The sequence below is a fragment of the Rhamphochromis sp. 'chilingali' genome (assembly GCF_963969265.1).
Source record: "Rhamphochromis sp. 'chilingali' genome assembly, chromosome: 12".
NCBI lineage: Eukaryota > Metazoa > Chordata > Actinopteri > Cichliformes > Cichlidae > Rhamphochromis > Rhamphochromis sp. 'chilingali'.
In genome coordinates this window covers 4,151,483-4,179,113 of record NC_137939.1, presented here as the reverse complement: position 1 = coordinate 4,179,113, position 27,631 = coordinate 4,151,483, and the positions used below count along the sequence as shown (strand labels likewise).

Sequence of the window (27,631 nt, the reverse complement as noted above, 5' to 3'; positions counted from 1 at the left end):
TAGTTGTTGAAACAGCACTGCAGGTGCGAAGAGGTTAAATTCAGCATCAGTATAATCTCTGCTTTTTTAAAAACTGTCAATCATGTGTTTGGCTAAAAGATAAACAACCCAGAAGGCAGAATTTTCCAAATATCCTCAGTAAGGGGCAGGGATAGCTCAGTAGGTAGAGTGCTACCTACACACTGCTCCCCCGTGCGCCTGCTTAGTGGCTGCCCACTGCTTCACTGAGTGAATGGGTCAAATGCAGAGAGACTAATTTCCCCACAGGGATCAATAAAGTATACATTATTACTATTATTATTATTATTATTATTGTTGTTGTTGTTGTTGTTGTTGTTATTAGTCTGTGTAGTGTTGGCTTGAAGCTAACTGTGCCTGTCAGCTAAATATGATGAAATTAGACTGACAAGTTTAAAAAAGGTTATAGAACAAATTGTTTCCAACACAGTTGTATGAAAACATGACAGCGATTTGGCAGGAGAGATGCATAAAATATATCAAAGTATTACATTTTGAGAGTGTGTGCTACTCTGCGTTCTCCTTACCGTCACATTAGTTATAAAGTCCCATTTTGGAGCTATTTTGATTCTGCACTCCAGTTTTGAGACTATTAAAACCACACCCTGTATATAGAGGATGGACATCAGCCACTGGTTTTTGGATCTCTGCAGAGCCTGAAGGTACACAGTACTGGGTGAAAGGCTGGATTAACATGTCACTAGCTGACTATGGAGCTTGGATAGGTGAATTCAGAAACTATGGCTGTCACACAGGCGCTGATAATAGGGATACAATAACTAAAGTACCAAAACACGTGTGTGTAAGTATATCAACCCTATCAAAGGGTAAATTATTTGATTTAATGGAGGCTAAGCCTAACAGGCATCCAATTTAGAATCCATTGGGCATGGGTGTGGTGATGATGATGATTCAAACGTTAAGAAAGTTTTCACAGTGAGAAAAAAAGCCACCATCACAATTGTTACAAAGGGTGGGACTATCAAAGGAAACCCAACAGTTCTTTGCAAACCTGATTATGCTGCTGTGGAGCTGGACATTTTAACGTGACTGTTTGTGAGTATTTTATTTTATTTTATTTTATTTTATTTTTTAACCCAGTCTGAGGTGGACAATCAAGGAGCTGCAAATTCTACCACTTTTTTTATTGGCTTACTATGATGTCCAAGCCAAGAAAAGCAGAACTGACTTTTCTTTTTGGAAAAACAGTAAATGCTTTAGATTTGTGCAGGTAACGACGATTATTTCCTTTACTTCCTGTTTGTCAAGATTTGAGACAATTAAAAAATAGCAAAAATGACATTCTGATTTCAAAGGCTTAGGGCTTGGGTTGGGGTCATCACCAATTATAAATGACACCTTACAGGTTTAATTTTTCAGCTTTGAACATTACTGTTAGATTGAAGAATACATATGGCTTTATCTCTCACTGACGTTATTGTAACAACAAATTGTAAATCATTTTAAGATTCTGTTACAACAGAGAAGAAAAAAGTGAAATAGATTCTAGTAATATGTGTAGCTTAAATAATACAATTGTTCTAAGCTGGAGGTCTCTAAAAACCTCTTAAGAGGCTGAATTCAAAGAAAGTAACGAATAAAAAGCTTCACTGGATGAAAATACTGCCTGTGTAGCCTTCTTTACTGTCAGTGTTGCTGAAGCTCAGCGTTGTTTGCAACGAGCTGGTCAAACACTAATGAGCCGTCAGGGCCCCTCGGCCGGTCCTCTTAACAGGCCTTGCACAGGACCATTTGGCCTCTGCTGTGGAAGCTGACAGTAGCTGAAAGCGCCTGTGAGAATATGACTGATGGATCTCTGCCCACGCAAACTCAGTCTGCCAGGAAAATGCCTGTTAAAGTGTGAAAAATGTCCGTAGACACAGTCTTTTCCCGGATCAGGTGGCGTGGCAGTGGGAAAATGGGAAGTAGCGTCTTGGCTTTGTGCGCTGATTTTAGATAAACATCTTCTGCTGGTGTAATTCCCATCAATGCGCGTGCACGTACAGTTTCTCTGTATGTGCATTATTAAGTCATCACAGCCTATCTGTGGGTCTCCCATGTTACACTGTGGCGGGAAATGATCTGTTTACGACATGACAGAATGGGAAGACGTTCTTCAAAGTGCACTGGAAAGCCAAGGAAGGAAGCGTGTGACTGAGTGTGGAAGGCAAACAGCTTGACTTTTACGCACACAGCGATTGTGGCCAAAACCATAACAGCTGCAGAAACATCAGTCCCTGCTTTATCGTGACACAAAGTACATGCTAGCCAATATCAATTAAAGTAATGTCTCTCTGTAGACTTCAAAGTGGCCCCTGGGCTTGGAGTGGCATATTATTGAATCCACTACTCAGCAGAATGGCAGCTACAATTAGACTCTATACTCCCTTTTAGATTGTTTTTCAAGCAGTGAGGACTTTATGAGAATGCATCAAGAGCCATGTGTTAGAAATAGGAGCAAGAATATTTTCACACCTGTGTGACTCCTGCTGGTTTGATGATGTGTCTCTGTCCCATCTGACTGCACTGCTATATAAACTCTGAATCTGTTTGAGCAGCTGTAAAGCGACGGCAGGACACAGCAGGTGAAAAGTCCTTGTTGACACGCTGTTATAAGTCTATCATATGATGGATTTACAAGTGGGAGCAGCCTTCATCATGGCAGAGGGAGAATCTTATGTCAGTGCTGGCTTATTACTCCTTTGCACAGCCTGGCCTGGTAGACCGTTCTTCACGTGTATGTGTGAAATCACAGATTGGGGTTCATTTCAAGGAGTTTAGTTGCAGGAAGATGAAGCCACATGAGAAAAGCTTCTAAATTTTCGGAGGTTAGCCAGGGCAATAAACTATAAAACATTACAGGTTACAGAAAACTAATCTGATTATTTATCATGGGTTTGGCAGATACAAGAACAGTCTACAAGCCATATGCATTTGATTTTGACATTTTTACTAAGTTATTCATCTTTCCTAAAGGATAATTATTTCTAAAACTGCTTAATATTGTGGCATTACTACCAAGTAAACAAGTGCATCCCCTAAAAGCACGGTAAAAGCGTCATTCCTCCTCATTCTCACACAGTTTTGGCATTAACGTCCTCATTTAAGCCACAGTAACTGTACACGGATGGGAAAAAATCTACCTCGATATGCATACAGCAAAGCCAAATATGAGCGATATTAACTTTTAAATGCGTGGTGGGGATGATCAATGACACAGGATGTGCATTTCGACAGATAGCAGCCTCACAAGTCTATAATATTGTTTTTTCCTTCACCCATCACTACAATCTAATTTATTCTGAACAAAACTTTTGCCGTTATTGAATCTATAGATTATAAACATAATGTGTTAAGTCATTTCAGCATAAACAACAGAACAAATGAGACGCACATCATGGTCTGTTTAATAAAAGTGGTTATTTTAATTTCCTGTTCCCTCCATCATGTTTGTACAGATCTGAATGCTTTTCAACAAACAAATGAAAGTTTCTGTCTTCTTTCTTGTAGACAGACATTTCATCTTGATTTGTGTTTTGCCAGTTTAGTGCTGGAAGCCACCGCAGTTCCAGTGAGAAACACAGAATAGAGATTGCTTACATCAGTGGTCCCAGCTGACTGTAACATCAGGATTTTATCTACTGGATTAGGTCAGCAGCACACAACACTGAGAGAGGCGAAAAACACACATTTAAACACCAAAAAGCTACATATACCTTTACTTTAAACACGCTCACTCGCTCACATACACTCACATACACACGCTGATATATACATACACATATGCACAGTCACTCGGCTAAGTTTCGAGAACGACCACACACAAACACCAGAAACCAACAGACACCAAAGTAACACCACTGACAGTACAAAAAATCAAAAAATATCTCAAAATATACATTTATTATTTACAGCTCAAGTATACACCCTGTCACTCTTACTATAGATAATCAGTGTGAATTTATCAGAATGTACATCGATATGTACAGAGTAAATACACTGTCTTAAATACTATAAATATAACTATGGCTGGTCACATAAAGATTATCTGCACGGTTAAATAAATGTACTTTTACGTTGCTATTGGGAAGTTCATCTTAGTAACTGAACTGACTTAACCTCGTTAACACGTAGACAAAAGAGACCCTGGAGTTGGAATCTTTGTTTTCGGTAAGAAATCGATACCTGTATCCAGGCTAGGTTTGGACCAGAGAAGACATTTTCCCACTTTGCTGCAGAGTTTCAGTGATTTTTATTGTTAGAGGGAATCTCAGCTGTGCTTTGTCATATTACGGCCACTCTGCAGCCAGTAGCGCCGATCGCTGCTAATTGTAGAGAAAAATATAAGCCTGCCTGCTGTTGTGCTTTCTTCATATATGACCCACTGCATTAGCATTAGTTCAACATTGTTATCTATGTATTGTGCATATCACTTTGTAGCTTCAGGTGCTTTTGTAGACTTATGGTGCAGTCTAATTTTTTATGAGGATGTATTTCAGTGTGCAGCTTTATGCTTTAGTGGAGTCTTGCAGGATGCAGCAATCACAGCTATATTACTGACATGATGTTTAAGTTTCATCACCCCTTTCATTCACAATGATTTTGATGCTTATTTAGACATAAAATTATTTTGTGCTTACCCAAAATGTGCTTTATCCAAACCAAAACTGCTTTTTTTAAAATACAGGTTAAGTGTCTACCTCAGCTTAAGTGCCATTTCCATCACATGTAGTTCTCATGCACAGTTTTTACAGGAGGCCCTGTCAGCTGCAAAGTTAAGTTGCATCTACAGATGTTAATACTACTCTTTTGTAACTTGTATCTTTTTTTATCCCCTATATCATGTTTCCTTTAATGCAGACTTTCACTCATTAAACTCTTTCATTTCCATCATGGACAGAGGTTTCTATGAATGAAAGACGAAGCATCATTTGAGAGACAGGGCAATAGATTTGAGCTGTATTGTCTTAATACCAGTCAGTCCCAAGCAATGCATCACAGCCATTGTAGGTCATCAACTAAAAGCAAGAGCCATGCTGTAGGGGGTACTGGCCATCGTATCATAGGGATTGCTTAGCAAAATAGGATGCAGGGTAATAAGAGCTCTCTGCTACTGGCTACCACAAAGGGATGACAGGGCAAAATTTTACATAGTACTTCTGACAAGATGCCAGATGATGAGATTTAAAATACTATCATTTTGCACTCAAAGATAAATGTCTTTTAGACGATACAGCGGACTAGATGTTTTTGCCTTGTCATGCATTTCTGTTGAGCCTTGTCATCTTAAACTATTTGGCCCCTATATTTACTTTGCGCTCTTTTCTTTTTTACATGTGTGCTTAACAAACAACTCCAGGGTCTCCCCCTAATTAAAGTGCAAATTAATATGATGGAACATTGGTGAAAACTCTACATAATAAAATAATAAAATAATCAAGGGGGGAAAAAACCCCATAAAGCCTAAGGCAAACAGACAACACAGAATCTGTTCAGGCACCGAACAATGTGGCTGACTGTGCTTCACACTACATCTGTTCAGTCTCAAGTACTGGTGTTGTTTCAGGGAGGGGCCACAGGACAGTGTCATTGGCTCCTCTGCTGGCCAGCAGAGTCACCCAGTGGTGAAAACCATGTATTACCACTCACTGCAAACACTTATATCAGAGTACATATCCACATTATAATTCTAAAAATGTGCTATGATTTGAGATTACACAATAAAATAAATTAAAAAAAGGTTTCACTTTCACACCTCAGATCACAGAAAAAGACATAGAGGTGTAGTTTGCGGTGCTTGTGAAATTATATCTCTATGGAGTGGTCACAATTCGAGGAATGTACAATTCAGTTGGAACATAAAATACCATCCACTCAGGGATGACATATGATTAATCCACAGCACAGCATGGCAGTGAACCTGTTATTCAATGTACAGGTATAACATAAGAAACATATTCTTGAAGGGCATCAACCGTAAAATGTCTCGTCTGTTTAACCGAGCAAACAGCCGTGCAGGTGGAGCAGACAGAGCGAGGTGTCTGCTCTCCTCTTCCTCCTCCACATCACAAGAGGATCTGTATCTATGGTGTGTTGCCACGGCTTCCCTTGGGCAACGCAGCTCTATTTTTAAACAGGCAGGGTCACCAGCAGCTCTCATTCAGTGGCAGACAACACATTTGTGCATGCACAATTACACATGCGCATCTGGACGTGTACACGAAGACGAAACTCACATTTCCAATTCCTCCTCTGCATTCGCTTTTCTGACAATGAGACAGACAAGCACGAAGCTGCCCTCTGATCAAACACACGTCGCCGTGCTTGTTCTTGCTCGTGCATTGCCGCTGCTGCCCTTCTAAGGCTTTAATTAAAACAGCATGATTAAAACAATTGATTAAAATGGAAAAGCTTTGTCTTTGCCATCTAGGTCTGGAGCTGCACAGAGACAGTGGGAAGTGCTTGCTGAGGGGAAGGATCCTTTGAAAGGAAAGTGCTGCTCTGTGTTAAGGCTCAGAGATGCTCTAACGATAGCAGGTGCCTGTGCTTCTGTGTTCATGGCATGAAGAGGCAAAACGCCGCCCCTTGACTTGCACTATTGCAGTGTATATGCACAATTTACGGTGACATCTCAAACTATTGCACGACATATATGTACAGTATTCTACATCAGTGGGGGAAAAACAAGATAGAAGGAGATCCACATTTGAATGAAGACACTATTGTGACTGGTTATTATTGCTGATGTGTGATAGGCACAATAAACTTAAAGATATAATGTGCTTGTAACACTGTTTACGCTATTGGAATCAATTGTTAGATACTATTTTTTTATTGACACATTTTCTAGATAAGAAATCTTCTCATACCGTGATGCAGATCAGGACAAGATGAGTGCTTTTCTTCCATCTCCTTCCATCCTATCCCCACAAATAACAATCCTTTCCAGGTGAACTAAAAGAAGCACGAGCTGATGAACACATATTACAGTTCACTACAATGTAAATTATGTTAGCATTACAAAAAACCTTAACCTCAACCAGAGCTTTTGGACTCTTCTATATTTCATTTGGCTCTTTTTCCGCCCCATCTCCTGGCAGATGGAGATGGTTGACATATCTGTTTGGTCTCACGTTCTCATGAGCTCTTCATCATGTCTGAGACTGACATGCAATTAGCGGCACAAGACGATGAGAAACATAGGTGAAGGGTAATGGAGCAGAATGAGGGGAATAGAGGGATTTTGCTCTGGGGGTTAAGGTGTGATGAATGCTGCAAGTGAATTTTCTCTCCCTTTTTCACTCCCACTGCCTCCCTCTCTGTAAGCAGGGCAGGGGTTTAATGGCGGGACTTTTTACGTCAGTGGATCATAGCTCAGACTCGGGCGAGCCGATGTTTTGGTAGCCCGTCTTGGTGCTGGTGCCGTAGTTGGTGTTGGTCATCTCTTGGGTGCCACCGGGGCCCAGGTAAGCGCGGTGGGCAGGCATGGGAGAGGGAGCCTCGCTGGGGTTCTTGCTGAGGATGAAACGCTGTTCGTCCTGCTCTTCCAGGTTGGAGATGTCCTTCATCATACCTTTACGGTAGGAGACGGAGAGCTTGTTGGAGCCATCTGAGATTAGGCTGAAGTGGCGGGCGATGAAGACGATGGGTAAAGGCAGCATGGCAACGACAATGAGGGCATAGGCCATGGCTAAAGCCCAAGGAGGATAACTTTGGAAACGGTCCGAGCCCTGAAACCAAAAGAATTCAATGAGGATGGCCGACAAAATCAAATGAAACGAAGGGAGAGATGAGAAGAGGTGAGGAGAGAAAATTAGATGAATTGCAAGAAGGGAGGATTTGGTCAAATGTTTCTCAGTCAAGCAACTTCAGTGCTTCTGATTACTGACCTCAGCTTCTACCCAGGCATTGTATCCTGCAGGACTAATGGCCATCTCGATAACAGTGGCACAGATGAGCAACACCAAGACAGCAGGGGACACAAACTTCCACATGTAGAAGTAGAAGGAATATGGCCTGAACCCAAGCATGTCCTCCAGGTCCTGCATAAACCTGTAACAAGGTAGAAAAGATGTCTCAACAAATATACTCTGAGTAAAACGGGGAAAATATTGAGTTTTTTGGTGAATGTTTTCTTGTGAATGAAAGAATGACTGTGCTGTAGTATGAGGGCCTAGTCTTAATTTTGCATATCTGCAAATTACCTCTTAGTTCCATAGATCCAGGCTACAGAGATGTTCTCCAGGATCACCACCACAATGAGGGGCAAACCAGCAGAGTAGTCATCAAACATTGCCACAAAGTAATTCCCTGAACGCAGCACGAACAGTAACCCCAACAGGAAGGCTATGATACAACAAACCACTGAGGGAGGCAAGAGGAAATATTGAGTTAGAATCATCAAAGAATAGAAGAAGAATATAAGCAGAATCAGCACCTACCACACAGAATCTCTTTGCGGATCTTGAAGGCATCCAGTATGGGTGTGGTGATGCCGGTCATGGTGCCGATCATGCTTCCCAGGCCCAAGTTGATCAGCATGAAAAAGAACATGACGGACCAAAAGGGACTGGCAGGGAAGTGAGTCATGGCCTCTGTGAAGGCGATGAACGCCAGACCGGTGCCCTGAACTGCCTAGAAGATGGAGAGATATCGCCCACTTAACATTATTTATGCAGTGTAGCCTTGAAGGCGATTTATAAAGAGTTCATAAAGATGCACTTTGAGCGGGATAGTGCATTAAGCTTAAAATTACAACATAACAGAGACCAACAATCAAATTATGCAAGCCAATTGCTCTTGAAAATATTTCCAGGGGCCTCTCAGTGATCTTAACTAGTAAGAGGCACACTGAAAAGCTTTAACAAAATTAGAGACTACACAGGGGTGGCCAGGCAGGTTATGAGCATATTAGCATAACACAGAGATGAGTTATCGTCTCTCTGAGAAAGTTATAGCCTCTGGACTCAATCTAACAAGGTCATTTTCAAGCTAGCGCGGAAATCATCTGTAAAGTAAGGAGTAGCAAGATGAATTTGAGGGTTTAAATTAAACCGATGGAGCTGGGGAGGCAAGGTAACATACTGGTTTGAGCTCAGGGGATCAGGCTAAACATGCTCAAATCCAGTGATTCACAGGTAACCATGTAGTGGCATCAGGGTACTCTCCAGAGTGCAACTCATAGCCTAAACTAACTGCATAGCAATAATAATTTGTATCCACTTACACCAAATAAATGCCCGTAGAGACCTGAAAACCCACAATGATCCAACAAAACTAAATAATCTGCTGTATTCTGTACGCTTTATCACCCAAGTATCATACAGACTACCTGGACTCATTTTGTCATTTTTGGCTGTAAAATTACAAAACAATTCTCATATTTAGGGAACCATTTGAAGACAGCAGTACCTTGTGAATGCTTTGAGCTACGATGATACATTGAATATTGCTGCATTTTGTCTCTAGCACAAATGGCAACGGAGTTATGGTCACTTTAAAAGTGCTTGTAAAATGGGTTTGGCACCAAAAAGAGAGTTAATTACAACAGTCACTGATCATGAAATAAAATCACAACCTGAAGGTTATTAAGCAGCTCATAACAACCCAGCTACTTTATACTCATTATATAATAACATAATAAAGTACATTTACTCTCAATGGTAACGCTAACCCAAATTTGTCTCTGGCTAACAACATAAAAGGATCATTTGGTCTCCTTAATAATAATTTACCTTTACCTGCAGCCACCTTTCTCTAATCTCGAAACTATCCTTCGTGTATTTCATTTAGATATATAATCAGATGATCATCTCTGCCTCGAAGATTTATTCCCCCTGACCTTGTTCAGTTCATCCTCCAGGATACAGGGATCCAGGCCCAGCTGGGCAAAGTTTTCCTCCTTCACTGTCTTTATAACTGCGTACATTTCTGCGTAGTCCTGGGAAGACAGGTGGGAGAAGTTGATGTGAGGAGGGATGAGCTCTCTGCTCAGCACACCTGTGTTTAAGTAGCCCAGGATCTTCTCTGCATTCCTGCACATGGGTTGGAGATGTATAGAAGAAAAACATGTTAGTTTTCTATCTGAGATTGCTGAGGTTGCATTTGCTTCAGTGCGACGCACTTACTCGACGACACACTTCTCGTTCATGACATTGGCCTTGAACCCCAGCACAGCGAACACTACCAAAGTGGCCAGGATGGAGGTAAGAAAGTTGATGATGGAAACCAGTGCTGCATCAAAGTGACAGTTATTGTCTCGCTTGTTGTAACTGGAGAAAGCGATGACGCCGCCAAAGCCCAGTCCGAGCGCAAAGAAGACCTGCGTAGCTGCTTCTCTCCACACCTGTGGTTCCAACATCTTCTCCAGCTGGAGAGACAAAAAGAGGAAAAGATTGTAAAGTTTAGATAATGTTTCATATTTATTCTAAAAATCTCCAGAATATTATTATTTCATATATTTAACATATCACGTGTTTTCATTGGATGATTTAAATTAACATATCCAGCACCATAAGCTAAATACATGAACTGACTACACTATCTTTTCCCGGTGCATGTGGTTACCCTGTAATGACGAATATGAAGTCTGCTTGGAATTTTTTATCCCAGATTTTTGACCATGTTATGTGGATTTAGGTCTAAATTGGCCACTCAAAAAGTTAACACAGCAGCCACACTGTACTTGAACACTAAGGGAAATATGAAACCTCTACAGAGAGTTTTCTTAAATCAGTTGTACGTATCTGAGAAAAGTGGATGTGCTTATGTATGAGGCGGCTATAAATCAGAAGCAGGTCATCTACTAATTGAAGGTTAGTGGTTTGATCCCTGCTGCATGTCCTCCAGTGAACGAATAAGCGTCCTTGGGAATGATACTTATTTGTTGATTGGAGTATGAACGTGTGTGAATGTCAGATAGAAAGCAGTGAATGTACGTGTATGAATGGGTGAATGCTGCATACAGCTCTTTGAGTGCTTTAGTAGAAAAGTGCCATATAAGAACCAGTTGATTTACCATTTAGTCCTGTTCACTGTAAGTGGAAAACTTAAACTTCATCTGAGCTCTACTATAATATTCATTTTGGAGCTAATCAGTCCCCAAATTAATGCACATTACGTGATCATACAAAGGACATAATAATGTAAATGCATTTTCTTCCACAATAAGTAAGGATGCTGATCTTACTTTTCACTTTTCCATTTCCACTACCTATTCTGGCTATTTTTGAATAATTTTATCAACACCAAACTGCCTGTACTACAAAGCACTTTGCTGTCATAAACCTTCACCACTAGAGGGAGCCATCAACCCAACACAGAACAAGTGATGGGCATTCGTGACATTTTCCTGTGAGAGGATCTGAGTACGTGATGCTAAAACCATCAGCCACACATGGCTGAACAGCCTGGTGGACCAAATGTCACTTAGAGTGTCACTTGTCAGCAGCGTGAGAGGAGAAAGCTTCAGATTTTAGTCTGTAGTCCAACATAAAAACATTCTGAAAATGTTCCCTTTTTTTCTGTGGTCAAATGAACTCTGACTGTCCCTCACCTTAGGGGTGAACATGTGAGCGATGCCATCCACTGCTCCCTTCAGCATCAAACCTCGCACCAGAAAACAGAACAGCACCACATACGGGAAAAGAGAGCTGAAGTACATCACCTAAGAGAGAAAGTCAAGTATATTAACACTGTGTTTCCATGGATATGCATTAAGAGGTCTTACACATAGAGGATGTGCAAAGACACACACACACACACACACACACACACACACACACACACACACACACACACACACACACACACACACACACACACACACACAGTGTTTTGTGTTTGCTTGGCACTGAATCTGTGGACTGAAACATGAAGATGAATTCGTGAAGTAAAATATTTCTCCCTGCAGCATTTCAGGGAATCGCTACAGAACTGGCTATGATAATTAGATCATCAAGTTTAGGGTTTAAAATAGTGTGTCAGAACTTGGCGATCGGCTCTTTGTTGTGCTTTTTCCTACTGAGACGCTGGGCTGGATGCTGCTGTTGCGTATGACTCATTCGCTGGATCACGATTACAGGATGTTGTTGCAGTTGTTGCCAAACTAAGAATTTTCCATCTGCATCCTGAAACACTTTCTGTTTGGTTCAGTTTAAGTTTATTAATGTTGCATGTTCCTTTCTTCCATAATGTGGATGAGATCCCAAAATAGACAAGTGCCGACAAGAGGCTTAGCATCGTACCTTCGCCTAAAAAACAACCCCAAACATTCTCTGACGAGGATGAATCACTGAATAAAAATAGAAATTTCAAGTTGTTGTTTTTTTCAAATTATTTTTGGTTTTTATTCTGGGTCTGTGTTGTGTATGAATGAATTCAGAATCCTAATTTCAATAGTTAGCAGGTTTAAGCCTTGTTTTGTTAACTCAGTGGAACCCTGTACCTTTCCAGAGGACTGGATGCCCTTAATGACAGCCAGGCAGACCATGATCCAGGCCACCAGCAGGGACAGGGTCATTTTCCAATTCAGACCTCCAGTGTCGTCGATGCTACTGGTGATGTTAAGAGCCTGGCGGTACCAGAAGTAAGTGGTGGCTGAGCTCTTCTCACATTCTGGCTCCACAACTGTAACAGCAACAAACGGGAAGACGGGGAGGGAAAAGCACACCGATAATTAAATGCATCCAGTGTACTTTTAAAATAGAAAACCTGACAGATGTTTTATCTTAAATAAAATCATTTGTAAAAGGCCAGAAATGGAAATTTAGTAGCAGCAGCTACAAAAAATAGCACAGTATGAAAATTATTGTTAGTCTTAATCTATAAATAATGCATTTACATAAGAAGTATTTTCATGATTTTTATAATTACTTTGAATGTAATTCCTTACTTCCTTGAGGAGAAAATGCAGTTGGCTTTTGCATGAATTTTACAAAATAAGTGATTTCTTCATAATTTACAGCCAAATATTTCAAGTTTTTGGTTTTATTTCATTGTAAAACTCTTTTAATGAATGAAAACAACTCAAAAAAAATAGATTGAAGATGCCGATAGCCTAATGGTTTATGTGCACACGCCACATAACTGTGGTGTCTGCAGTTTGATTCCTGGCCAGCTGACCTTTGTTTCATCCCCCCACCCCGCAAACCCCACACACACACACACACACACACACACACACACACACACACACACACACACACACACACACACACACACACACACACACACACATCTCACGTTCTCAAGTACATGCAAAAAGTGCTTTAAAATGGCCTGTTAATTAGGAACAGAAGTGAAAAAAAAACCCTGTAAGGTAATGATTAGTCAGCTGGCATAAATTAATTAGCAACTGCTTAAAGAACAGAAAACATTTACAGGTTCCAGCTGTTCAAAACTATGAAATCCTATTAAAACTTCTTTCTTCACACTTTGAGAACAAAATGGGTCATTTAGAAAATAATAATCAGGAGATTATTTGACAGTGAAAATCATCACTATATGTTTATAATTTTCCTTTTTTACAGAATATTTTAAAAAAACATACAAATATAGCTATGTTGATACTCTGTTGCAGTAAAATGGAAAATAAAGTAGAAATAAGTTAAATCGCATTTAATTATGTAAACCTGCTTAATTACAATGCTTTCCACCTTTGGAAATAGTTAACATCACTACATGCCCACTGATTTTACAACCATGAGCAGAGTCAGGATCCTGCCCTCTCATGCTAATGAAAGTTGATGCCTTTTCTTCTGCCAGAACCTGCGTGTGCCCCAAAGACTACCAGCTGCCAGCCATTAGAGCTACTGACCCTCAGACGGGTCATGCGGTCTGACAAGTGCCGCAACAGAGCTGCCATGTAGCATGAAGCGCAGGGCCGGCCCAGCAATAGAGACAGCGCAAACACTTATTTGCTAGATGTCTGCCGAAACACTCCTGCTTGACCACAGAGCCACAGCAGAAAGCTGCTTCAATGCAAAGGCATCCTGCTAAGTGCCGCGTCTGCATCTCCTGCCATAATTACTGAATATGAAATTACCTCGTTGGAAACTGTAGTATTTATTTATTTTTCTGTACTCGGTGTCATGGGGCATAAAACAAAATAGCATTCATGTGGACATGTGTTTTCTGCTCTGCGTTTATGTTCAACCGTTTGCAGCTGTTTAGTGATTTAGTGGACTGTACTGTTCACTCACCGGCTTGAGTTCCATTTCTGTGGATGGGGCATTCAGCCCAAGGCAGTGGATACTGAAAAGACTGGAAGAAGTAGAAGATACTCCAGCCAATAATCACGTTATAATAGAGGCCCACAAAACCGCAAACCTGAAGAAAAATAAGAGGAAAACAGCAACACTTAACATTGTGAAAAACAAATCACACAAATCCAGATTGTTTATGCCATGACTCTTTTTCTTGAGTCATGGCATAGATGCAAAGCACACAGCTTAAATTAGAGTGCATATCAATTATTGAGCTGTTTGCTCTCAGCAGCTAAAGCTCGGGTCCTCTATGAGGAGGTATTTATAGCTCCTGATCTCCCTCTGCCATATCCGAGCTGCCACACGCCTCATTGCCCCGGGCCAGGTCTTTCCATCTCCGCCTTTGCACTGGATGGATGAAACCACTATCAGGAAGAGAGTCAAACAGAAAGGCCGACAGACTCATTTGCTGACTGGCTATATTTTAAGCTGGTAGCACTGATGGGTCACTACTTCTGCTGCTGCTGATGGGAATAGTTTGTGACAGCGATCGGCGCTGATCTTTGCATGTTGCTCTCTTTAATGCAACAAAAGGAAGTAATATGAGCAGGCAGAGGGAGTCCGGCACAGCATGTCTGTAGTCTTAGAGAACAATGAGCATTTAAAGTGATGAAAATCATTCTTTAACACAGTTGTGTAAAGTGGATCTTGGTCTTAAACGCATTTGTATGTCTTCACAGGCTGTTTCAATCACGATGCAAAAGCAGCACAATACTCAATTGCATTTAAATAAAGCAGCCATAAATAAGGCTCACTGCCTTTATTAATCATTGTTTTTTATGGATGTATAATTGAGTAAAATTAATAATAATTTAAAAAAAAGATCAACTCAGATATCATAAAATGACCATTAGATTGGAATATCATCTGTTATTTATTGTTTTACAGTCCGGTGATTCACTACGAGGTGGAAAAAATATGTCACCAAATTTTCCACTAACAGTAAAACGTCAAATCTTAGTCGCTCATAAATAAATTTGCATTGGTCCAGTGGTTAGGCAGCGAAATGTTTATTTAACTGGGTTAATTTAGAGAGAGAAGCACAAGTATTATCTATTTATATTTATTTATTTTAATAGAGTGGACTTCATGCTGGATACAAGAGTAAATCTTTCATGGCAGAAAAACTGAGAAAATCATGACCTTGTGAATTTAATAAAAATGAATAATTCATGAAATTTCATACAGGCATTCATGAACTCACCAGAATGGCCCCTCTGATTTTTCTTTTATTGCCACCGTGACAGAGACATTTGTGGTTTGACCTGAAATGTCCACATAATTACTGGATGGGTCACCACTAAGTCCCGATTTTGACTTCTGCGGGGTATCTTTGTAAAGCCTACAGCGTAACCGATTTCAGTGGCCGACGTCATTGCCCCTGTGCATTATATGTTAATTAGTCTGTGGTCATGTTTTATTTGCAGTGCCAGACATGAAACAAATAAAACGCTGGAATGTTTTTGCACACATCCATTCTGTTTCAGCAACCTTTCTCCAGGAATGTGCTGACATTTGTGAGTCTTTATTTTGCTACTATGATTATTAATCTTTGTAATGAGGCTTTGGTTGTTAGTCTCTCACTGATAAATTCAAAAACTCCAGTGAAAGGGTAAATGCACAGAAGGAATTGCCAACACACCAATCACAATATTTGTGCCCTGCGTCAACCCTACATGCAGTAACATTTCTAGGGAGGTGTTGTTGACGTCAATATGTCCTCACAGAGCCACTAACATGGTTGCAAGTTAAAAGTGTCAGGCATCAGTGAAGTCATTACTTATCACATGTAAACTGAGTGTGAATCGGAGGTCATGTTAAGCGACATAACCCACTTACCATCAGGCTGGAAACCCCGATGCCGCCCAGCCTTGGGTAGACGTAGTTCCACACACCAATGCTGCCACGCCTGATCCTCTGACCCACCGCCAGCTCAAGGAAGAACAGTGGGATGCCAATGAGGATGAGAAGAATCAAGTATGGCACCAGGTATGCACCTGAGAGAGACAGAGAAAGAGCAGGGGGAGGATAATTGGCTGCAACATCACAGATTCTTTTGTGTGCTTTTTTAAATCTATGCACAGCGAAGGACAAAAGCTCAAAGCAGCAGAGGGGATGTTGTTAAATTTTTCTCTCTTCTTTTCTTGGATCCTATTTTTGGAATCTATTCTTTTCGTCTTCAATGCCCCTCACAATTTCTTTTTCTTCCTCTCACTCCTCATTTTTAACTTCCATTCATTCTGTCTGATATCTCCATTTCCATTTTCACAAAGGGGGAGCGATGCGGGGAGAGCAGCAGGCACTCACAGAAAACAAGTCACGTCCAGTCATGCTTACGTCAAGAAATGAAGGGGCACCATGGTGACAAAACCATTCAATGCCGTAGGGGATGGGTCAGCGATGGAAAGCTAGAGAGAGCAGCCTGTTTTCAGACTAAAAACAAACGCCGGTGACGTTTGACTCAAATAAAATTTCTGATAACATCGGAAGTGGCTATTAGAGGTAGCAGCAGACAAAGAGAACAAAGACAAGAACACAGTGTCGTGTTACACAGTGGTGTGGAGAAGTGGCTAATGTGCTGAGCTCTTTTTGATGTCTACGTCGGGCAGCAGACACACGGAACAAGGAAAATGTGGCGAGATAAAAAAAAAAAAAAAAACAGCCGAGATGACTGCTTTAGTTTTTGTTTTTCCTTACATACATTTCACCTGAGCCAAAACAGTGATAGTCCACACTATTTATATGCTTTTGACAAGATATCAAACCACTATATATGAAGAACACACTAGAAACCCCATATTTAGGGATATGGGTCTTCATGAGCAGGTTTCTGGGGCAGATAATATGGTATCGATTTCTTTCTTAATTTAAAAAGAGAAACTGTTTGAAGTAAAAGCTAAATATAAACATCCACAAACACAATGAATGTAAATGCTTCCACACAGTTAAACACTTAACATTCATTCGTGCTGGTTTTGTCTGACCACCTGTGGGAGACTTTAAACCGACTTGCCAGCCAGCACTTTGCTCCACATCATCACAACGCCAAAGGAGGAAATGTCTTTCGGAAGTGTTTCACGCCTCCTGTAGAGTTCAAGAGACTCTGAGAATCAGTGCCAAGGTACACTAAAGCATAAGTTTTAATACTCTAGCAGTAAAACTTATGCTTTACTGAACCTTTTTTAAATTTGTTACAAATGTATTTTCCTGTGTCTCGTATATATTTAAGTGTGTTGGCAAATGGTAGTCCCTATTTGCAAATTTAAAGAACTGAGTGATATTTGCTGAACACTGCGGTGATGACATGAGTTTATCCTGCATTTGATTATAAGAGAAAACAGTTAAATTGTGTTGAAATGAATCCAAGTATGACTACATTCAAAAGATTATTTAAAACTTGAGTTGTTTTATTATTTTTTTCTGTAAAGACAAACTCAAGCATATTGCGAATAGTAGGTTTCACCATGAGGCATGAGCTCAACAACACAAATTAATTATGAATATTATTTAGTTCTAGGTGAAATGCGTAAGCCTAAAATGTGTGTTTGTCATGAAAGGCTTGACTCAAAATATTAAGAAAGTGATGGAAAACTTGATAAAGGAAAAGAATTAGAGACAGCTTGTCATTATCATGGGAACAAGCCCAGACAAGACAATGCAGCACCTCCCACCAAGTCAAGCGTCAGCGGGGACACTTATTAATGTGCACAAATATGCACACACTCTGATTAATATGAGCAAATGCACGCACACTCAGATTTCGCTTTGTTATCACACGTTTCAAATACCCTCTCTACACACACCTCCCACACAAAGCACTCACGATGCCTGAAAGCCAAGGAAATTAATATTTACTCTTCGACTTCCTCCATTTCAGTCATCGCCACCATCTCATCTCATCATAATACCAGTAAATCACGCTACCTGAGAGACAAGGCTGAGAAATCTGCTACAAAAGCAAACAAAGCCTAAAGTGGAGGATCTCGCAACATTATGCCAGACCTCTCGGAGCTCCCTCGTCTCGGTGAGGAGACGACCTCGTCTTGTAGCTGCTGACAGCACGGATTGGCTAAATCTGAGAAACACTGAAGAGACTGTCCCTCTGACTACAGCAGAGGAACTGGGTTAATGTCGTCTGTGTGTGTGTCAGATGCAACAGCAAACACTGCTGCTGTCTTGTCTGTCCCAAGTCCTGGAAGCTAACCTATAATAAGATAATAAGATGCATCAGTCAGAGCAGCAAAGCTTTACACAATAACTGTTACAACTGCTGCTGTTCACGAGATGAAAAGCAACACTGTGCTTCAATCGTCACAGCAAACGGCTCATTAAAATCACATTCGTCTGTGTGTTCAAACTCTTGCTGCTAATTGTTTTTAATCACTTCCCCAGATGACTTACATGGTGTCCCTCAAAGCTCAATATTAGGCACACTATTTACTCTGTGCATCAATATTTTTACTGTCCAGCTCAGCTCGACATTACAAGCACGTCCTGACCAATAAACGTCTATCCTTCATTTAGTCAATACTTTTTAGGCTGGACTATTACAATTCTTGCTCTAAAAGCTCTCTGAAAAGTCTTCTGTTGATCCAGAACACTGCAGCGAGAGTAGTAACTGGGACCAGAGAGAGTGAGTGTATTTCTCCCAATCCAGACAGTCTTTTAAAATCCATCTCCTCACATACAAACTTTTGAATAATCAGGAATCATCATATGTTAAAGACCTCACAATACCATAATTATCCTAATAGAGCACCTTGTTTTTACACTGTAGGTTTTTCCTCGAGTTTCTAAAAGAAGAATGGGAAACAGAGCATTTGACTTTCAGGCCCCTCATCTCCCAGTTTGGATTCAAGAGACAGACACCCTCTCTACTTTTAAGCTTACTTTCCTTTTTGATAAAGTTTATAGTTTTGACTGTATCAGGTGACCCTGAACCTTCCCCTAGTTATGCTGTGATAGGCTTAGGCTGCCCAGGATGCACTGAGCATGTCTTCTTCACCTTTTCACTCTCTGTGTGCATATGCACCACCACCACATCCAACCACTAGTTTTCTTTTACATTTTGGCTTTTTAGGGTCTTAACCCTACAACATAAAGTGTCATACGGTGACTGTTGTGAATCACTGCTATAGAAATAACAGTGAATTCAATTGAATTCAATAATGATTATATATATATATATATATATATATATATATATATATATATATATATATATATATATATATATATATATATATATATATATCCATGTGCTAAGTTGTCACTCAGCATTAAAATCTTAAAATCTGCTGAAGAGCTGTGGCTTGACCTACATCACTTTATGCTGAATATCTTGCTCAGCAATGGTAATTTCTAACTAGGCAGTTATACCAAAACAAGGCAACCACAGCAAATGACTCTGACACCTTCTGCTCTGGACTGAATTCTTGTACTTGTACTATTTCTTGTACCTTATTGCAGGCCTGAGCTGCAGCAAACCTTGAAGTTAGAGACACTCGCTACTCAGAGACACATTAAAGCATTAATAACATTTATAACAGTTTTAATTATTGTGGTTATGTGGATGAATTTTATTGTTGCGATCTTGTGTAATTTTTCTCAGCGCTCTTTATCTTAGACTCAATGATATTTATTGAATGAACAAACGCAACCAATTAAGTGAAAAAACAGGAGATAAATTAGTTGAAATTACTCACATATTTCGTTCTGTGATGTGATGGAAATGAGGGATTTATGACAGCAAATAATGTAGAATTATTATTTATGTCAATCATCAAAAGTGAGCATATTTGAGCAAATAGTTTCCAGGCACACACAGGGTTACGGACAGGAGTGAGGAGAGCAAACAAATGCTTAAAGGTTAAAGAAAATCAGTGAGTGCTGTTAAGTTAACTACTCCCATCTGGCCACTTATTTAATGAAATATTTTACAGAACTAATAAAAAAAATCACTTTAACTGCCTTGGCTTGGCACCTCCTGTTAACATTACTCAGCACCCTGAAGGATACATGTTCACCATGGGTGGCCTGTTTATAGGAAGCGAAACCCAAACCCAGCAAATATTATTTACTCCAACTTTGGTCACAAAAAATGTTCAGGTTTTTCTGCTTCTATCAGACAGCCAAACCAAATTCATGCACACATATTCATCCACCTACCCACACTTTTTTCTAGTGCTGAGTACGCAGGATTAAGCTACAACACACCCGAAAGATAGAGACATATCTATAGGGACTTCAAAGCTTCAACAATATTTACGAGAGTTTTGATTGTTGTGTTCGTGCATCTGAATGTGGAGACTGTTTTGAGTGACGGGATTTATTACTGTGATCTTGTGTACATGTAATTTATTCTTAGCTCTCTTGTAATAGAGAGCTTAACCTTAATGAGACTTCTTGAATAAATAAACTTACCTAACTAGGTGGGACTTAAATTAGCTGAAATCACTCACATTTTTCTGACTGTGATGTGATGGAAATTAACTTTTATGGCAATCACTAAATGTGAACATTGTTACTCAACTCATATTTGAGCAAATAGTTTCCAGGCAGGACTGTGGAGAGGAAACAAATACCATGCTTAAGGAAAGGACAAAATATAAAAACAGTGAGTGCTGTTAACTGCTCCCATCTGGCCACTTATTCCAGTTCTATGAGACAGCAAACTACAGGGTGGGCCATTTATATGGATACACCGTAATAACATGGGAATGGTTGGTGATATTAAAGTCCTGTTTGTGGCACATTAGTATATGTGAGGGGGCAAACTCCTCAAGACGGGTGGTGACCATGGTGGCCATTTAGAAGTCGGCCATCTTGGATACAACTTTTGTTTTTTCAATAGGAAGAGGGCCATGTGACACATCAAACTTATTGGTAATGTCACAAGAAAAACAATGGTGTGCTTGGTTTCAACGTAACTTTATTCTTTCATGAGTTATTTACAAGTTTCTCTTTGTTCACAGCCATTGACATGTCGAAGAGGTTAACACGTGAGGAGCGGATCGAAATCGTGTTGATATCTGGTGAACGCAGTAACCGGGTCATTGCAGCAGATTTCAATGCAAGACACCCTACGAGACCACCCATCTCCCATGCTACAGTCAGCAAACTGCGTGCTAAGTTTCGTGAAACTGGTTCAGTGTTGGATTTGCCAAAATGTGGACGCATGAAAACTGTCACTAATGAAGAAACATCAGTGGCTGTCCTAGCTTCATTCAGCAAGAGCCCACAGTGTAGCACTCGCCGCATGTCACTGGAGAGTGGCATTAGTCGAACATCCCTTCGGCGGATATTAGCTACTCACAAACGGCACCCTTACAAACTCCAGCTCCTGCAGCATCTCAACGAGGATGACCCAGATCGGCGCACAGAATTTGCAGAATACAAGAATTGGAACAGGACCCTCAGTTCACGCAGAAGATTTTGTTCAGTGATGAGGCAAACTTTTATGTGAATGGTGAAGTTAACAAACAAAACCACCGCTATTGGTCTGACACTAACCCACATTGGATGGATCCCTCCAAGACTGTTGGAACAACAAAAGTGATGGTTTGGTGTAAATGGTAAAAATGGTAAATGGCCTGTATTTATACAGCGCTTTTACTAGTCCCTAAGGACCCCAAAGCGCTTTACATATCCAGTCATCCACCCATTCACACACACATTCACACACTGGTGATGGCAAGCTACATTGTAGCCACAGCCACCCTGGGGCGCACCGACAGAGGCGAGGCTGCCGGACACTGGCGCCACCGGTGTCCGGCATATACCCCATGGTGTGGTATATGGGGTACAACGATAGTGGGTCCATTCTTCATCAATGGAAACCTCAAGGCCACTGGATATTTGAAATTGCTACATGATGATGTGTTTCCCTCTTTATGCACTGAAGCTGGCACGTTCCCTCAGTTTTTCCAACAAGATGGTGCACCACCACATTATGGGTGCCAGGTCCGAGCATTCCTAGCTCAACAGTTTCCTGGAAAGTGGATTGGTCATCGTGGGCCAGTTGAATGGTCCCCAAGGTCTCCCGATCTGACCCCCCTAGGCTTTTATCTTTGGGGTCATCTGAAAGCAATTGTCCATGGTGTGAAGATATGAGATGTGCAGCACCTGAAACTACGGATACTGGATGCCTGTGCTGGCATTTCTCCTGCGGTGTTGCTATCAGTGTGTGAAGAATGGGAGAAGAGGGTTGCATTGACAATCCAACACAATGGGCAGCACATTGAACACATTTTATAAGTGGTCAGAAACTTGTAAATAACTCATGAAAGAATAAAGTTACATTGAAACCAAGCACACCATTGTTTTTCTTGTGACATTACCAATAAGTTTGATGTGTCACATGGCCCTCTTCCTATTGAAAAAACAAAAGTTGTATCCAAGATGGCCGACTTCTAAATGGCCACCATGGTCACCACCCATCTTGAGGAGTTTGCCCCCTCACATATACTAATGTGCCACAAACAGGACTTTAATATCACCAGCTATTCCCATGTTATTACGGTGTATCCATATAAATGGCCCACCCTGTAGTTACAAATTCATGTATTCATCCACTTACCTCCACCATTTTTCTGGCACAAGTAGGGAAACCTCCAGACGTTCCCCAGACCCACAGAGAAGCCCACCTGGGCCAGGATGTACTCCAACTTGTTGTTCCATGCTGGTCGGCCATCCTCTGCATCTGGGTCAGGAGAAGGCAGCAGGGCCTTTACTGGCGCAGTAGAGCCAGGACTTAGACCCATACTCATCTGACTGCTCTTATAGTCCATGGGGTGCTCCAGAGACAGCAGGTCAGCCACTGACTCAGTGACCGGCTCATTGCTGTGCTCCCGCTGAGTCACCTTGGTATTCTTTGGCATGGCTGCGAGACCGGGGCGTTGACAGAAGCAAGAAGATGAGAGCCAGGAGAGAGAATGGATGGAGGCTGGCAAGTTTCCAGGGGATGAACTTTGTGGTTTAGTAGGTCTGCAAAGAGAAAAAAAACCCCCCAAAGTTTTAATCTAACCTTTCATTATGATTGATATAATGATATTTTATGTACAAAACTCCTTCTGGTAATTGTTCATCCATCATTATTTCTTCTTTTTTTTTAAAGCAATGTTTTTTGTGAATTTTGCACAATGAAGATTTTACAGAAGGAAAATCATACAGTACAGAACTGCAGCCAGAATCAAGCTAAAAGTGGCACCAGGGTTTTCTTTAAAAAATGCAATTAATTCAAGAATATAAAGAAGAAAAATTACTGTTAAAAAATAGCTAGTTTCAGGCCTATAAAGCATCACAAGCCCAATTCAGGAGCCACACTAATGGAACATGATATAGAGCATGTTGCTTCAACTAGTTTCCAGAACTCAAAACGTTTCTAAAAACAGCAGCACTTCAGAGCCATGAGGCATTTCAGTAATCCAATTCATTGTGGTGAATGAGGTACAAAGATTGAAACACAATCCATTTCACAGCAGGGCCCATTTTACTAAAGTTGGGTCATGTGAATAGGATGACCAGCAGCATAAAGCCTGTCTGTGTGACTACTGGTTTCAAGAAAAAGCAGTAAAACTAAGGCCTCTGAGCAGATTTCATCAGTTATTAGTGTCTGTATACTTTTCTTCTTATTGCACAACTTCAAAATCTTGTCTACATGTTATTTTAACATTTTTGATGCTGATCGAGCACAGTAATAACTTCTTGTGTTAATTTTTCAGAGGCCCGTTACTTTTTGTCCAGAAGATGTGAGTCTCTTGGAATTGCGCTAATATTAGCCTATCCATCCATTCATACAAGGGTCCTAGCCTATCCCAGCTGTCATATTATTATAAATATTAAGTAATTTAATAACAAAACTCAAATTTAGCATTACACTCTCATATGCAACGATGGACATTTATGCACTAAACATCCTGTTTACTTCATGTTTTGGTTTTCTATGGAAGCAGAAGCAGTATAGAAACACAGCACAGGATCATTAACACTTCAGACACATCCACCAAACAAGAGCAGGAATACTTGCCCACTGTTGCATATTCCTGCAACACCTTTGCTTGCAGCAGAACTAGTCTGAAATCTAGTGGGGTCATCTTTCCACAGTTAGCCCCACAAAGACATGGTGTAACAGGGCAAGCACTTGTTTTACTGTAATTATGTCCCGAGCTTTTTTGACAATGAAAAACTCAGCTCAAGCAACTCAGCTGCATTTGTAATCAACTGCGGCTAAAGTAAAAAACAAACAAAAAAAAACAGCTTGTATGTATGTTATAATAAGTCACCGATGATTCAAGAATCTGAGTATTAGTGGTATGGTACCGGTGTTAGTCTGGTCTTGCCCACAAAAATTTGTTTACCTTCACCTCCGTTCCTAAATTGACCGCAGTTTAGTCAGATATTCAATCGGAAAAATGACTAAAAATCATGAAAATTAAAAAAAGGGAGTAAAATAAGTGAAGATCTGCCTTAAACTATACCGAATGTGTTGAGTGAAATAGCTGCACTGCACATGACGAGGGGTGGTCTTTGTGTCGGTGATCTACTCCTGCAATAAAACACAGTAGGAAACCCAGTAAACACCAGCAACCTAATTCTTTTTAAATTAAAATGTAAATTTGTGGTTGCAAGCATGAAAGCTCAAACTGACATGCTTGACCTTCAAAGACTGGTGTGAAAATCACGTGAAAACACTGTGAGAAAGTTACTCTTTGCTGTAAATGTCAAAAGAGCTGCTAAAGGAGTAGTGGATGAATGAAAACAGACCTTGAAGGCAGACCCCCTCAACCCGCCCTGTCTCCTACCCCCTCTTTTGCTGTTGTTTCGCTGTGTGGGAGGAGTTTGATCTGACTTTTCACTCTGGCAGTTCAAGAACAGAGAATAGAAGCCAGAGGTGTTTGATCTGAAGACAAAACTTCTAATCTTAAAAAACAGATGCACTCGACTGAAATCAGAGCCGGTCCTGTACTCACAGCGACTTCTCAAAGAATAGTTGCCAGCCGGCCAGACTCTTAAGCCCATCCAAAGTCTGAACCAGTAGCACGCACATCAAATTCCTCAACTGCAGTCACGACACGCAGCAGCTCGGAAGCTGAGTGCTCGAAACAGATCCCAGAACAGCGGTGACCTTTCCCACAGCGGTCTACAACTGCACAATACTGACTCATCATCACACACTCTCTGAATGAGGTGTGAAACAACAGTGTGCATGTTTGCAAAACAAAATTATTTTTTGACTCAGCTGCAGTTTTGGCACTTGCAACCCTGAGCCCTGCAAGAATGTCCACATGATGTTTTTGCCCTATTTTCCAAACGAATGGAAATATTGGTATAGTTAGTAACAAACTGGCCTAATTTCTACTTATGGGTTGGGATGATGGTGGTCTGTTAGACACAAATGGCAGATAGGATTGCCACTGTGACCTACTAATAGCGTGTGGTGAAAGTTTTCGATGTTGTTGTAGCAGTACACAGCAATTTTCTGGGTTTCACAGTATGTGCTGACACAGATGGTGCATTACAGAGACAGCAGGACTTCACATACAGTGCAAGACACTGTTACAGATTATGACTCAGTTGTCAATCACCATCTGAGGGAAACAAAGTGACAAGAAGTGTTTTTGTTTCTTTCAGAATACTTTGAAAAATGATTGTGCTTGCACAGAAAACAGAACATTCATGCAAAGGATAATGTGCTGCAGACTTTAAAGCGTTTGCTTTCCAAAGGAGTGATGGCAATAGACCCCTGTGGCTCGTGTGTGTGGCTGCCTCCTCAGAGGCAGATGCTTGTTCCTGCTTCTTCTTCCTGGAACTGTATTCCCAACTCTCCTCAGACAGTTTTGTGTTGATGATGTAACAGCGCAGGTTCTCTACAAAGATATGCTCCACTTTTATCTAGTGTGGTTGCTAAGCAATGGCTCTTCCTGCAAAATTGAAATCCCATCCCTGCAGCATCAGTGGTCGCCTGCCTCTCCTCTCACCATCTCAAATGGACAGACATAATATGCCCTGAAGGACGGCTGCAAATAACACAGAGCTAATGTGACAGAACAGTGGGAAGGAGAGAGTGGGAATACTGAAGGTGACAGTTTGTTGTGGGATCTGTTGCACTGTCAATCAGGCAGCAATCACAAACTGTCTCACTTGCAGATCTTAGATTTGACTCATTTCTGGATAGAAGATGGTGTCACTGTTGCATTTGGTTAGATGGCACGATGCCATGCAGGGACCACGAAACTGATTCGCTCCTGAACAACAAAGAGGCAGAAGGTGGGATCAGAACATCACCTGTGTGGCCATGTTCAAGCATCCTTCAGGCATGTTTTACACAGGCCCGTGGTCATAAGCACGAGAAGTAACTCTATACGTGTGTATAACCTCTGATACATTGTCAAGGTCAAACCAACCACCTTATAATAAAAATGCGGAATTGCAAAAGGCACCGATGTAAGTCAGCAGATGATCCGCCTCCCCGCAGAATTTGTTATATTTGAGTCAAATTTGGACACACATGGCGCGACAGCGTCAAGCAAGGGATTAATAAACGACGCACACCGTGAATGGCGCGGCGAAGCCACCATTTGTCAGGTGATGTGTTGAAAGCTGTCGCTCTTCTCTGTTAAATGACTTCAAGTAGGATGTTTTTGCAACTGTGCAAGTGCATCGCGACAATACAAAACAATTTACTCGTCTCAGAGCGACACCACGAATGCATTAATAAATAACACAAAAATTGTTACCGGACTGCGTTTCTTACCTTTTGCTGTGTGTAGAATCGGTTAGAACGACTCACTGTGATAACATACATCCAACGTACGATAAACTAGCTTCATTCAGGCACGGTCTCCGTATGCACCATCTCTGCGCGTAAAGAGATGCAAAATCACAGCTTCCAGTCACATAGGGACGCAGGAGCTCGGCGCCTGCCACAAGTTTGGGCTCCTATAATCACATTAACTTGAGCAGGTAACAATTTATTGCAACCGTTTGTCTCTCTATGTAATGTTCTCTAGATCTGAAAAACACACCCGCTCACGCTTCTGGTTTCCACGTGGTTATGGCTGTGTTGTGGAATAAATCACCCCCCAATAGGATGGAGAAATTACTATGGTAAGTCACGACGGTGTCTGACGCAGGTTTGACTCATCCGCTCGTGCGCACGTCAGCAGTTGATCCGAACATCTGCAGTGGTCCCAGGATGTTAAGATAATATGGGCGTCACACAGGTAGCCTTTAATCAGATGGATCAAAGGAACTGACTGAATATGCTAATGTGCAAATTGCATTCGTCTTCTTCTTCTTCTTCTTCTTCTTCTTCTTCTTCTTCTTCTTATTATTATTATTATTATTAT

General features: G+C 40.9%; 1 protein-coding gene across 1 annotated transcript; it reads right to left on the bottom strand.

Annotated features, from left to right (window-relative positions):
- Positions 1 to 3,483: 3,483 nt before the first annotated feature.
- slc6a17 (solute carrier family 6 member 17) lies at positions 3,484 to 27,173 on the bottom strand. The gene is made up of 12 exons (XM_080897861.1): positions 27,037 to 27,173; positions 22,861 to 23,267; positions 16,122 to 16,279; positions 14,220 to 14,346; positions 12,464 to 12,645; positions 11,573 to 11,683; positions 10,146 to 10,387; positions 9,860 to 10,052; positions 8,460 to 8,652; positions 8,223 to 8,382; positions 7,908 to 8,070; positions 3,484 to 7,748 (listed from the first exon to the last, which is right to left on the bottom strand). The coding sequence occupies exons 2-12, from the start codon at positions 23,159 to 23,161 to the stop codon at positions 7,386 to 7,388; spliced, it is 2,193 nt and encodes a 730-aa protein (XP_080753987.1). The 5' UTR covers positions 23,162 to 23,267; positions 27,037 to 27,173; the 3' UTR covers positions 3,484 to 7,385.
- Positions 27,174 to 27,631: the final 458 nt, after the last annotated feature.